The sequence below is a fragment of the Sciurus vulgaris genome (assembly GCF_902686455.1).
Source record: "Sciurus vulgaris genome assembly, chromosome: 4".
In the NCBI taxonomy this organism is placed as follows: Eukaryota; Metazoa; Chordata; class Mammalia; order Rodentia; family Sciuridae; genus Sciurus; species Sciurus vulgaris.
In genome coordinates this window covers 100561422-100576872 of record NC_136464.1, presented here as the reverse complement: position 1 = coordinate 100576872, position 15451 = coordinate 100561422, and the positions used below count along the sequence as shown (strand labels likewise).

Below are 15451 nucleotides of genomic sequence, written 5' to 3'. Positions count from 1 at the left end.
GCTTGGTGTTTAAAATAACAAAATCAGAATGTTGTCTCTCACTTTGTGGGGTTCTTTTCTTCTTCTTTCTTTCTTTCTTTCATTTTCTTTCTTTTTCTAAGTACTGTATCCCCAGCGCTATTTCATGCCATATAACAGTTATTCAATACATATTTATTTAAAGAATGAAGTAGTTATTTTAAAAATTGTTATATTTTCACCTCTTTTATTTTCTTGTTGTCATTGTTATTATGTTGCAGATTTTGTTAGTGACATGAGGTAAATGTGAGGGAAAAAATTAAATTTAGTAAATATCAAACTAAAGTTAGTAGGGCCACCTTTTCCAGATAGAAACCAAGGGTTTAAAAAAAAAAAATTGAACACAAGGAGTATACAGGTAAGTCCAGGGCAACAGTGCTGCTCTGACTCAAAGACTGTGGTTCTGATCATCTCCATGAATCAATGCCCATTGCCCATCCAACAAGGCATAGGACCCCCTGTGAGGTTGCATCTGGCCAATCAGCTGGCACTTTTATAGCCTAGGGCTCAGCTACACTCAACTGACATGCATAAAGGATACCATGAGCTTGGTTCTCAAAAAACAAAACACTCTCTTGACCCATGGAGATTAGAGAATCTACAGCTCTCTTATCTGTAACTCTTGTTCATCCTTTACGTATCACCTTTGACATCATGACCTTGAGCCTGCCTAAGTCTGGATTTTTGCACCTCGTGTTCCACAGCCCAGTACCTCCTTGTCCCAGGATTCATCACAATATGCCAAGACATCTGTTTAAACTCTGTGGGTGCCCTCAGTGACTGGTCCTGCCTTCTTTATCACTGATGCCAGTTTTACAAAATAAGAGTGAAGGAAGGAGTAAAGGGAAGGAGAACAAGAAAAACAGGCAGTGAAGGATGGAGGGGAAGCCCTTAGTCAACTACAGAGCAAAGTGATGTTTTGAGGATTACTTCCCTCTGAAAGAGCAGATATAATTCCACTCTTCTTGCAAACAAGGAGGAAAAGCCTTCTTATTAGTAGTAAAAAACAAATATCACAATGTTGTCACATACCAACCCTGTGCATGTGCACATGCATACGCTAGTAGCCAGAGGCAATGGCCAGGGGGATCTTAGAGAGTGTTTTGCAACTGCCCACAAAATGGTTAGGAAAAAGCCTGCATTAGTATTTTTAAGAATAAGTTCTCCAAGCTGGGCCATGGGCTTTATCAATAATGTTTTCCCTTGCCCTGTATAAGGAAGGCAGAACCAGCTGTTCAACTCTGGATGTTATTATACAATTTCTTTTAACTCCTTAGCTCCTGGTGTTCAATTTTCCTGGCTGTCAGCATGTATCAATGTAAATCATAACCCAAGTCACAAACATAATTAAAAAGACCTTCCAAGAGAGGAGGGGAAAAAACAAGGGACAGTTCCAAGTATAGCTTGCCAACAGCTTTTTAGATATCCAGTAAGTCTAATTGTTTTAGATAAAAATTAAATTTTTTTAAATGTTTTCCAGAATATATACTGGAATATACTTGGAGAAGAAAGAGAATTCTAGGTAAGAATTTTCTCTTGAACTATTAGCCAAAGTAGCAAAGAAGCCTCACAATAATTGTCTGACCTAAGAACCAGATGTCTGTCTAGCAAACTGACAGCTGGTGGAAGACACAGCAAAAAGGACAAACCACATTAAGAACACTCATTTTCACTTCCCAAAGAAAATTACAGAAGAGTCTACTTCTTATTCTGCATGTTCTTTTCTGGTAAAGAAAAGGTCATATCAAAAATATTTTCTAAAAACCTAAGGGCAACCACAGAGGCATGCTGCAAGTAAAATAAATACATACATACAAACACAAATTTAAATCACACTCTTAAGGCACTGTTTACACATTTTGACCAAACTCTGTGGCCAGGGTTATTCTACAAATCAGAATCCCTGAATTTTGGACTCTGAACCAAAGGAGGTAGGAGAAAACTTATTGCTATAATTCCTTCCCATTTCACTTTTAAGAATAAAATATTGACTTAAAAATGTGAAATGCCTATGGATGCACGTGGGTATTCTATTAGTGTGTAGACCACATGGACACACACTTGAGAGGGACTTGGGGGCTAATACATCTTTCCAATCCATCTGGCATATTCCCCCACCCCCACCACTTCATCACTCTTTCATGCAAGTGACCACGCACAGTAGATCTAAATTTGGCACATTTCAAGGTCAAGTGATGCAGCAAATAGAATTTGACCTTGAACAATATGCCTTTGTCCATTCACTCATCCTCATAAATGTGCACACACTCCAAATTTTGCTAGCTGCAAGTTCATAAATCTTCATCCCAGCTTACTTATTTCTTCATCAAATACTTACAGAAAAGACATCTGGATGTGTTTGTTCCTCCCCGCCAGCCCCCACACTTCCCAACCCCTCAATACATACACACAGCTGTAAGAGCAAGGAGAGTGTTTTAAAAATTCCATTGGTTCATGTAGGCACAGAATCTGAAGCAGCTCCAGAATGGACATCAAGTAAAAAATACCAGTTTTCAAAAGTCTATAATTATATATTTACACAAATTACATAATCCTGTATGTATTTACATACAATTACAGATTATCAAGTAAATAACACAATGTTGTAGTGTTAATGAGATGAAATAGGATGAAAACAGCATCAACGGAAGCCATTCCTTTATCTACAAAACAGGACCTGGCAGGGCAGGTTCCCCAACACTGACCTGGCATGTCCTTCAACACTGTTTGGGGACATTTGCATGACAGATGGGAAGGTGGTTCAGCCCATGCCGGGTAAGTCTTTGACTGGTGCAAGTGTTGGCACCAACGAGATAGTGGTTTGGCTATCTGAGCATCTGTTTATGAAACTGGAACCACCCATTCCAGAGTGGCTCAGGGCTGCCATCCAAAAGGCTTTAGGTCTCTTACTACAAGAACCGGATGCAATCCCATAAACTGGAGATGACTTTACTGCCCAGCAGCACAATGCCCACACCAAAATCCTGAGCCATCAACTCTCCCAGGAGGCCTATTTACATAAATTGCATAAGTCAATATTTATTTATTTACAGACCATTACAGTTTATTTTATCAATTGCCAAAAGTATATGACATTTTGCTTTTCTTAAAAAAAAAAAAAAAAAAGGAACCAAAAAAAAAAACTCCAAAAGTAGACATTAAAGTAGCATTTTGTAGGAATGCATGGAGATTTGAATCTGTTCACAATTCTTTTTCCTTCTTTTAGGCCAATCATCTGGAGCCTCATGCTACTTTAAGATTACTTTTGGCTATCTTCGAAAATCAATTTCTTCAGTGCTAAATATTATACCTATGACTGCCTAGAAACTTGATTCTTCCCTGTGGTCAATGTTTAAGCTTTTTCAGCCAAAAAAAAAAAAAAAAAAAAAAAAAAAATAAATGTCTTTTGGAAAAACTAAAGCCTGACTATGTGCACATTTAGCAGCAGCAAAGGGTTAAATAATAAATAAGAACAGTACTTCTTAGAATTAAATGCAGTTTCGGTTCAGAAAGTAAAAGGGGGGGAAAATCCCAAGAAAATAAATGAAGAGGACATTCTGATCTTTACCATAAATCAACTATTTTACAGTGCTTCTATTCCCTCCCTCCAAGACAATTCTCGATTCCAAATATTACACTTAGCTTCTCCTTAATGCACATCAGCAGGAGTGCATTACCCCAAACTCCAACTTGGACCATAGAAGGCTACGTGTATTTGCTCACGACACTAAGTCATGCGCTTCTCGTTCATAACAGCTTTAACTTGCCAGTGACATGCTTTTATTTTTCATAGAGAATGTGCATCCGAGCAAAACAAAGTTGGAATATTAAATTTTAAAATTAGTTACATAAATCCCAACACATTTTTTAACTGTCACTTTCAATTTCCCAATGTAACTGGCTAGAAAGTGTTATGTATGGATGAGAATTTGTTATAAATTCCTTTTTCTTTAATATTGCTTTAAGAATTTGGCTCTTTTTACCTTAGTATATAGTAAGAAATAGTCTCCCTTGTCCAAGGGCAAGTTCCAAAATTATTGCTACCAAAGAAATATCTATTCGTATGCTTTTCAGAATAAAATGTTATAAAAGCCTTGTAAAAGATATTCTACATAGTAACCTCCCCTCTAAAAAAAATGGGTGCTTGTGAGACCATTTATAAAAACAAAACACAGTGGATGAGTATAATACTTTCCCCCCATTGTCATTATTGATAAAGATTTATTGGTTTCATGTTGCAAGTTTTACTTGAAGGGTGCTATACCATGTAATTATGACACTTCACACCGAAAGCAATTCTCTATAAAAGATGTTACAATGACCCCTATGGTACTTGTATAATTTCATATTTGATAGCCAAGTGCACAAATAAAAACTTTACAAGAATGATCTTGTTAATCTGACTCTTGTCTCTTAAAAAAGTCTGAGCTATGTAAGCTTTTATTTTTTCTTCCTTGTTTAAGAATTCTAAATCAGTACAATATTTTATATTAGTCCTGTTGTTCTGGAGGTGGGCTAAAATAAAAAGCATAGTTATTGTTTAGCTTTGGTATATTTTGCAATAGATTTAAACAAGTAACACATATACCAACCCTCATATTTTCCAACCATGAAGTTACAGTGATGGAGTCACTTATGAAAGAGGAAAATTACAGACACAGAATAAAAGGTTGAGACCCAGTTTATCTTTAATCCTCTGGGATAAGCTATGAAACAAGCAGTCTGAAGAGTGAATACTCAGTGTCATGAGCGATGTGCATAAGTTTACAATAATATGGGCACAAAATAGATTGTCGCCTTAGTACATTAGGGTCATTAGAATTTCTCATATCCATGCACCGTTATACCTACTTGCATGAATTACCACAGGTTCATAGCAGACTTTGCCATTTAATGCTTACAGAGCCTAAAGCTTCCAAAATGCCTATCTGGCCTGTACATATTTCATTAAAAATAAACTCTATATAATAAATAAATATATAAAATAAATAAAATGTTGCCTTTGGAATTTCTATAAATAAATTTAACTTTTTTTCTCTTTTTCTTTTTTTCTTCTTTTTTTCTTTCTTTTTTCTTTTTTTTTTTTTTTCTTTTTTTCTGTTTTTTTCTTTTTTTCTTTTTTAACTAAGAGGTCTTTGCTTTAAGTTCACTGGGATGATACCAGCGAGAATTAACTGAAAAAGTCTTTTAAGTAAGACTGCACCCTCCATGCCTTTGAAAATGCAGCGTACCCTTGCGCAGGCCACCAGCCAAAAATCCTGATGAGTCGAAGTATGGCAGCTGTGCTGATATAGGATGAAATACAACTGATCAAAATTTAAAAGCGTGTCTATTTCCCAGCATGCATCAGGCCGTTGTCCTCTTTGCTTTCCATCTCTCCAATTTCCCCTGTTATTCACCCACTCACACACTCACACCCTTCTCACTCAGTCTCTCTCTCCCCTTCTTTCACAATAAATCAAGCAAGTGGCCCTAGGCAGCCCTCCAGGAGGACCAGCCTTTAAGTGCAGAACAAAATCAGCATGTTCCCATCCAAGCTTCCATCATACATTATGCATGCGACAAAGTTTGGCAACAGTGGAGCTGAGGTGATGACACAGCTAATCAATAAGAACCCACCGCATGAAACCATTTATAGTGGTTACTTTTTTAAGGGCTCAAGTGAAGAAATTGTCTTTGTCAACTTTGGCTTAGAATATCCTTATATAGTTCAGGTACTTTGTCGGGGTCCACTGGTCTAGGTAAAAAATGTGTGAATTTCTGGTGCCGTTTAGTCCTGGTCCCTTCTCTTGGAGTCCCGTCTTTATTTAATGCAACATAGTATCGCCTTCCAGTGTCCACGTGTTTATACAGATTCGATGAGTATGTGTTATACCAGTTTTCTTCAAACTGTTCTCTGAATACACACTCTTGGGTTAGTTTTTCCTGTTAAAAAAGAAAAATAAAATAAACACATTGCACGACTAGCTACTTTCTATATTAAAAGCAATATTCCATTTTGCACAGAACAAGTTGAGCATCTCTTATTCAAAATGCTTAGGAACCAAAAGTGTTTGGGGTTTTTTATTTTCTAAGATTTTGGAATATTTCATATATATAATGAGATACCTTGAGTGTGGGACTCAAGACTAAATACAAAATTCATTTATGTTTCATATACACATTATTCACATAGCCTAGTGATAATTTTATACAATATCTTTGTGAAACATTTTTCGTGGTATGGAATTTTCCACTTCTGGTGTCAGATTGGTGCTCAAAAAATTTTGAATTTGGGAGCATTTCAGATTTTGAATTTCCAGATTAGGGATGTTCAACTTGTACCCTGATGAGAAAATAATGATTTCTAACTCATTTAACCACTTAAATGCACTTTGCATAAACTGCTTAACTCTATCAATTTAATGACATTCTAATTTCTTATTCATAACGACTAAAGCACAAAGATTCTAAACATTTTTCTAATGAAACTCTTCTGCATGCCAATTATTATACACAAGGGACAACTAAAATGCTGGGTCATTCTCATTTTTACAATAGCAATTATATGGTGACCATATAAGAGGGAGCATCTTTGTACTTAAATTTAGATAGAAGAGCCCCCTGACTTAAAAAAAAAAAAAAAAAAAACATGGTCAGGCATACAGATGCCACAAGGAAAGTCGTACTTGCTCCTATGTTTCCAACGCAAAAAACCGACATGTTCCCTCTTTTCTTAAATGCCTTGCATTTCCCTCCACCAGCTATATGAAAGCCAGGGTCCCATTTAACTCCACAGCCTGGCTCTCCTGCAGCCACATTACTCATGAGCAGTAATGACCAGAAATAACGTACATATCACATCCCAAAGCCATGAACACACTTCACGCAGAAATGTGTCTACTGAAGCTGGCCCCCAGAGAAAGAAGGCAATGAGATTCATTGGCCTTTTTGCTCTTACCACCATTCAATTGAAATTTCTAAAATCAATACCTTCCTAGATGGCACTTTCCAAAAGCAAACACTGAAATGAGTTTTTTAAAGTATTTACTTTGTTCTTGTCCTCCTGGCACTTTACATAAAAAGAAAACAAATACACTACATCTGCAGGCTACGGCTCTACATCCATGCATTCAATCAACTACAGACCAAAACTATTTGGAATAAAATCGTATCTGTACTGAACATGTACACACTTCTTTTTCTGGTCATTATTTCCTAAACTATATGGTATAACAACTATTGATACAGCATTTACATTGTATTAGGTACTGTAAGCTACCTTGAAATGATTTAAGGAAGATATATAAAGGCTCTATGCATTTGATAAAAGGGACTTGAGCATGGGCAGTCCTGGAACCAATCCCCTACTGATATCCAAGAGACAACTTGTAACCAAACCCAGATAAGGACATCTGGCATTCTTTCATTTCTGTCATTCAGACCCAGATGACAGAGAGTAAACCTTACACATCACCAAAAAATATATGCCTTTTTCACATCCATCTAGTTGAGAACAAAATTTAATATACTGAATACATAGATATCAGTTGAGTAGAATCCATCATCTCCAACTGCTTGTAAAGTAAGTCAAGAGAGCAAAGGAGAGAAGGGAAAGAATTTGACCAAATTGATCAACCATCCAACATGAAGCCAGTTTCTGTGTCTCTTCCTTGACCCAAAGGTTTAAATCATAGTCCATGACTCCTGAGTGCCCACATGCCCTCACAAATGGAAATCTGAAGATTCACAAGATGAAATCTGAAACACTTCTGCTCTTCATGTAGCCAAAAACACTGAGCAGGTTTTGGGTGGTGGTGAACTTTTATTTTGTTTTCTTTTTATTTGTTTGTTTGTTTGTTTTGTTTTGTTTCATTTCGTTTTTGGTAATGAAGATTGAATCCAGGGCCTCATGCATGCTAGGAAAGCACCCTACCACTGAGCTGCACTCCTGGCCCCCAGACTTTTAACAATATATCTCACTAGACAAACTTTTACTATGTAAGTAGAAACAGAGGAAAACAAAAAGAGAAAACCAATGCATCAGGGAAAGCCAAAAATGATGAGCAAACTGTAGACTGCTAACTAGGGTTTATAGGGAAAGAAATGAATCACAGAAAGTGAGCAATTATCCATTGCTCCACTCACAATTACTGCTCCTATTTAGGGATGTCCCCGAGAAGCTCAACCCTACAGAGGTGTGGGGGTACAGAGCAAGAGGCCACCCTTTGCCCCCTCCACATCTGAACCCAGAGGCCCTCCTGGAGAAACACAATCACCTCCTGCACAAGGAAGACTGGGCTGAGCATGATTATTTCTCCCTCATCTCTATTAAAACCCATGAAATAAAAAAAGTGTGTTGAAGCCATAATGGCTATTTTAGTCTTTACTTACATCTGCATAATAAATAGTCTCCTTGCAGGCAAGATTATTCCTGGCTAAGAAGGGCTGGTTTTAGTTTGCTGTAATTTAAATAAATTTTCAAAACAATTTTGTTGCATTTATTTTTTCATTAATAAAATGGAACCAAAGTATGGAATTGGCTTTCATTTCTACAAAGGACAAGAAAAAAATAATTCAAATAGAGCTTTAATTTTTTTGTTTTTTCAGCAGGAAATCCTGTCACCTGACAAGTACTATAATCTCTATTTTTTAAATGAAGAACAATTCTTGCTCCTTTTGGAGCCATGAGTTAGGCACTAGCTTGTATTGCCTTTGCTTATAAGCTTATCTCTAGTGCAATGGCCTTTTCCTGGATCAGAAACTGATCCATGGTAACTTCCTGTTAGTTTACAAAGTGGGGAAAAGCTGGGCTTTGGAGTCAGAAGTCTATTCACATCCCAGTTTCATCCCTCACTCACTGGAGGATGTTTGTAATGGCTTATGTCACCTCTTCAAGCCTCAGTAGCCTCATATTTAAAATAGGATTAGAACAGGCTGGGCATCCCTGATTCAAAAATCCAAACTGCTCCAAGTTCCAGAACTTTGGGGGTATCAAGACATCATTTGAAAGGTTTCAGATTTCAGAGTATGAGATTTTGAATTTTTTGATTAGAGATATTCAATGGGTAAAAATCTATGCAAATATCCCAAAATTAAAAAAAAAAAAAAAAGATGAAATCTGAAACACTTCTGATCCCAAGTATTTCACATAAGGGATACGTAATAAGTATCTTGAGACACGGTTGTAACAAAGATGCAATCAGAAAACAGTGCTGAGCATAAAGAACGCCCTCCATGAACAACTGTGTTGATATAACATTACATCATAACCTCTTAGGGATAAACCTAGAAAACAGTTTATGTGATTTTCCAGTTAAATGCATGGGCAAGAAAGCCCAGAAATGAGGTGATCTGCTCCTGGTCTATGCCACAGTATTGTGTCATTATGATAATGAAGTCACTAGAGCAAGAAGTTTCCTGGAGCCCTACTTGAGTCGCTACACTCTTCAGTCTGGGTCCTTTCCATTTTTCACTTTTCACTGAATAAGCACTGTGGTTCCCATAGCCCCTCTCATTCGTGAGACTCAGGATGCTAGGGAGGGGGGCACAGGGCTAGAGGTTCACAGGCCATGTTCAGAATGAGGAGCAGCAACTTTTCTTATATGGACTTTCTTTTGTCTTTACTCCAAAATGCAATTTTTAAAAATTTCTATTCATTTTGCAGGAGGAAGGGACAAAGAAGGGAAAGAATTTTTTTTTAAGTATGAAAAAAAGTCTACAGTGGCAGAGATATCAACCTCTAAAACTGAAGCACAAGTGTGTTCTCAGTGCTTAAGAAAAGATTCTCATTGTACCTTTTTTTAAAGAATATGAAAAACTCCTTTTAAAAAAAGGCAAGTAATCTAAGAAATGGAACTAACCTTTTCACTACTCTGTTAACTTGGTTCTATTTCCCTAGCAGGCTATTTTAGCATCATTTATACACACATAATATAACTTTCTAGGCAACCCAGAAAATAAAGTGAATTATTTGATTATAAAACAATATAATCTACAGCCAGCATTTTTCACAGTGGTTAGGAGTTCAACAGTCTTATACACAGGAGGATTATATAACTTCTGTTAAGTGAGATTATGCTGGCATTACATTGTAAAACCACTGATACATTTCAGCTCCTGAAATTACACCAAGTATGTCACTCTGATAAGCTTGCATACCCTGAAAATTAAAATTATCATTAAAAGTTAAAGACTGTGTTACTTTCCTATACCATGTATATATTTTAAATAGCTTTGTCCACTTGAGACTGTGTCATTGTGTGATTTTTGTTTTAGACTGAGTAGCAAAATTTACAAAATCAACCTCTTTACAATCACACTTCAGTACTGAGTGATGAAATACTTACCTGAGATGAGTATGTTTAAAGCTATGTCTTTCTATTACAAAATTATTTTTTAATTAAAATAAGTAGATGAAACTTGGGATGTAGCTCAGTAGTTCAGCACCTGCCCGTCATGCACAAGTCCTTGGGTTCAATCCCCAGCACCACAAAAAAAATAGTAACAATAATAATTAATAATAAGTAGATGAATGCAAATTGGAACAGCAAAAATTGTATTAACCTATATTTTTACATATGTGGGGGGAGTGTCTGCCTTCAAATAAACTATACACTTTAGAATTATAGAATTCAGATGTTTTAAAACTCACCACATGTTTCCAATGCAGACAGTTTATAGAGTATTCCACTATAAAGTGATCAATTCTTGTTTTATTGTATTTCCATGTTTTAAAATTTTTTTAGATTATTTAACTATAGCTGTTTATGGCATACCTATCTTTGAACTGTTGGATTATATCACTAGGCTTGTGTGGAGAATGTGGATTTAATTCAAAAGTCTACTAAAGCTCATGCTTTGGAACAAAATCTGGTGAATGTTAGCAACTATGGAAACCTCTTTTCATTTTATATCATCAAATTCTGAACAGTGAAAAAAACTGAAATTAAAATTTCAAAACTTTTACCATTCCTGTTAACACCAAAGTATGAGATAATAATGTGAAAATTATAGTATAGCCCAGAGAATGCTTAGGAATGTTCTAAGACCTAGGCTTATATAGACACTAATTTAAAATACTAGACAATTTGAAAATGGGTGATCTACATGGACATTATTACACCCAATTCAAATGCCCATTTAAAAAATGAAATTATAGTTGTTTCAAATTTGGATACTCAGTAAGAGTTTTCATTGCAAACATATAGACTTGCAATATGCTGCTATTTGAAAATATGATTTCCATATTAATAAATATAGGGCATATCTTTAACCACGCTATTCAAATGGTTGTGTTTATTCAACTCAAAGTACTTGCTACCACAATATAAACTACTCTAACACATAAATTCATGATCAGCAACTATACAGACGTTGACTTAATTGTAGAGTTCCCAAACATTTTCATAAGTTAATGACTTTGATGTAATCCTTCATTCTTGTATGTATTGTCTATTACAGTCATGGTATTTAAACCTCCCTTAACCACAATTACTTGTCCAGATGTACTCTTCCTCATTAATAATCTAGCAGTAAAGCCTTAATGGGAGTTGTTGCAAAGACCAAGCTGATTAAATATAATGACTAAAGAACCATTAATAAGAAGTCAGGTCTTTTAACTCTTCTCTCCAGGGGTAAGTCCCCATGTAGATAGAAAGCAACAAATAGAGAGAAGAGGCAGGAGGGCACTCTTGCTTATTTTTTCAGAAGCTCCAATCTATATCCAACCTCCTTTTGCCTTCAACATGTCTCCCTTGAAGTCCTGTTTCTCAAAACTTCTTCAAATTCCCCACTATGCAAGATGGGCCTACTTATTCCTGACCATCACAATTGTCCCTGAAATAGTGGGAACAACAGAATCTGTGGCACCTGAATCGATGTATAACAGAACAAAGCAAACCTGCAGGCCATTTTTCACATTTTCTCAACAAAATATGTAGAATATATGGGGGGATGGGGTGAGATTAACCAGTGGGCAGTGAGATATAATTGGATGGGCCCAAAAAGTTTTGGTGTGTTGTTGCACGGTCAGACAAACATAAACAACAATATCATACTATATATTTCAAAAAAGCTAGGACAGATTTTCATGTTTTCACCATAAAATGTGATAAACAAGGAGATGAAATTATTTAACCTGATTTAAACATCACACAGAGGGCTAGGAACGCAGCTCAGTAGTAGAGTCCTTGCCTAGTATCCAGCAGGCCCTGGGTTCAATTCCCAGCCACCATATAATGGACACTGCACAACATATACACATATAAAATATCTCATGGAACCCCATAAATATGTACAATTTTTATATTTTTATGTATCAGTTAAAAAATAAATTTAAGTCAGGAGCAGTGGTGCCAACCTGTAGTCTCAGCAATTCAGGAAGCTGAGGCACAAGTTTGGCACCAGAACAAGCAACATACCAAGACCTCATCACAAAATTAATTAACTAATTAATTAAAATAAAATTATGTAATTTTTAATTAAATATATAATTTTAAAACATTAAATATATATCTGATATTAAGAATTCCTATATTCTCTCCAATCTTAAAATTCATTCCCTACCTAAAAAAAAATAAAAACAGAAAATGCCTTCTCCCTAGAAGTTAGCTACTTCAGTATTTAGGGATTCAAAGATCAAGGTCCTGTCTACTCTAGGCACACACATACAGACACATATATACACAGACGCACATACTCCCACAGGCATGCATACACACACACACACACACACACACACACATCTATGCAGCAGGCTTACCAGCCATGTGGCAATAAATAAGCTGCCAAGGACAGACCCTGCCAAATAGGACAAGTGAGACAATTTAAAGGCCTTCCTTAGAAACTGCCTATAAAAATGCATCTTTGTTTAGCAAATCGTATTCACTCATAAACTTTCTATACATTTACAGAGATGCATTTCCATAAGTAAAATAAAATCTTGCTCTAGATATAACAATTCAAATTTGAAAAAGTCAATATTTACTTTAAGGAATATTTTGGCCTATGATAATACATAGCCAATGTATATTTAATGTTTCCACAAACACACCTATAGAAAAATTGCATCAAATTTCTTCTAGGATCTTAGAACACCAAGTTGGAAAAAATAAAAATGTCATATTTCTTACTAGATGATTACCTGAGAAGAGTAGTGAAATCATTCAATGGCCATTTAAAAATGTATATTGAAAATGTGTAAAAGCTAGAATACTTCAAATTAAAATATTACTCAGTAAAAACTGACAGTAGAATGCCCATGAAGGGTCAGACAGACAATGGAAAAGTATTTAGCTAGAAGGCTGAGAGGTAAAATTAAAGATAAAGATTCAAAAAGGATACCGCACAAAAACAACCAAATCTAACAACTTTATTTCCATGATAAGCATCAGCTATTTTGGAGGGGGTAGAATCAAAAAAGAAAAATGTAGCAAAGACTTTCTATGATCATCAAAGCAGGTTAAATTCAGCACATGCTTTGCAGAAATAAAAGGAGAGAAATCAAAAGATTAACAAGTATAATGACAGTATAAACCCAAAGATAAATTTTGAAGAACCAAGATACACAGAATTTCCTTAGTAAAGGCATGCCAACCTTCCAGAAACACACACACATTGGTGTGAGCTGGCTAATATTCCTGGGCTTCAATTTCCTTCTCTGTAAAATGAGGGCATTGGAAGAAATTTCTAAGGTCTTTTGTTGTTATTGTTGTTGTTATTCTTGTGCTAAGGACTGAACTTACAGCCTTCCCAAATGCTAGGCAGGACCTCAACCACTGAGCTACACTCCCACCCTTGAAGGTCCCTTTTAGTCAAAGACTCTAGTTATTCAATTTTGGAAACACTGAAATGTGGAAAGCAAAGTTATCCACAATAACTCTGGAAGGACATATGGAACAGGAAATGAAAAAAGAAACTGCTGCGGAGCTGGAAAACAGGGAAAGAAACCAAACAAAATGTGCTGTATCAGTTGCCCACTGTAGGCAGGAGGGACAGCAGGTCAGAACTGCAGACAAAATCCAGGCTTCCAGCAGCAGTCAAGAGAATGAGGTTGCTATTCCAAGGAGGAAAGGACAGGGAAGAAGGTAGCCACCTGTCACAGGGCACTCCAGCTTTCTCCCCAGGAGAGCATTTGGAGGATACACTCCTAATTATTATTACTGCTTTCTTGCATTTGGGGACTTGCCACATCATTTTCCCAACATTGGCCTCAAGGAACATGGCCCATGAATGCCTCTCTGAGCAATGAACCCTATCAACACTATACCAATATAATGAACAATCCTAAGAGCATTTACTGGAAGAAAATGCAAATCCTATATGAAAACAAAAAGTGAGTAGTGGGTAGAATACTCAAACCTGAGAGGAAAATTGGACATGTGCATGAGGCAAAGAAATAAATGTACAACACCAAAGAGAAATAATGCCATGGCTCCCTAGGTCATTATGTGATATTTCCAAAGGACTCCTGAACTTCTCAAACACCTCCACCCAGTGCCTGTGGTCCACTGGTACCTCCATCTCTACTTAGCCCACAGAGAACTCCTTAATCAGATAGAAAGGGAGATGAGGCCTGTCCCTGCCAATCTCCCCTCCTCCTTGGGTTCCCAGCTTTTAGTTCCCAAAGTACTCAGGTCAGTCCAGATTTCTCTATAACCAAACCCTTCTTTCCAACCCCACCATGTGATGAATGGCCCTTCCTCTCCTCAACACCGATATGACTGTGCCTAATTCTCTCCAGGCCCCCTCTCTTTGCTAGAGTATACCAATCCTACTTCCAGTGCTAATCAGAGCTAACATGATCCACTAGTAATTCCATTCCACCAATACACCAAATGTATATGCCGACAGGGGCCTCTTTAGAAAGTGCCTTAGTGCAGCATGGTGGCACATGCTTATAATGCCAGCAGCTCAGGAGGTTGAGGCAGGAGGATCACAAGTTCAAGGCCAGTCTCAGCAACTCAGTGAGGCCCTGTCTCAAAATTTAAAATAAAATAAAAAGTACTAGGGATGTAGCTCAGTGAATAAGCACCCCTCAGTTCAATCTTTGGTACCAAAAAAAAAAAATGAATTAAATAAATTTAAAAGTGCCTTAACCCAGAAAAATTGATTCTAAAGGGAGGCTATTCCAGGTGCAGTGACAGCCTCATGCATTAATATGTAAACATTAATAACAATAATGATAATAATTATTATAAAGTAAATGATATTCATAATAAAAAACTTCTTTAGCTAAGTGGATAAATAATAATGAGCTGAATATGAAAATAAATTATGTAACATTAATAATAACCTTGATAAATTAGGTCAACATTTTATCATTTGAGAGATGTCATATTTTTATCTGTAAGAAAATTTTTATTCATTTTCAGAAACTATGTCATGAGTCAACTACAGAATTCAAACTTGAAAGAAACAAAACATTAGTCTATCACTCACACAGTAAGAAGTC

General features: G+C 36.3%; 1 protein-coding gene across 3 annotated transcripts in view; it reads right to left on the bottom strand.

Moving 5' to 3' along the window:
• Positions 1-2365: 2365 nt before the first annotated feature.
• The window catches only part of FGF9 (fibroblast growth factor 9), a 36164-nt gene continuing 23078 nt past the window's right edge, over positions 2366-15451 (bottom strand). For 2 of the 3 annotated variants that reach the window (XM_079135879.1, XM_079135878.1), the window contains exon 3: positions 2366-5943. In XM_079135879.1, coding sequence (XP_078992005.1) covers positions 5698-5943 — 246 coding nt within the window. In that variant the 3' untranslated portion in view covers positions 2366-5697. The remainder of the gene's footprint in view (positions 5944-15451) is intronic. The other variant, XM_079135877.1, reaches the window with a different exon arrangement.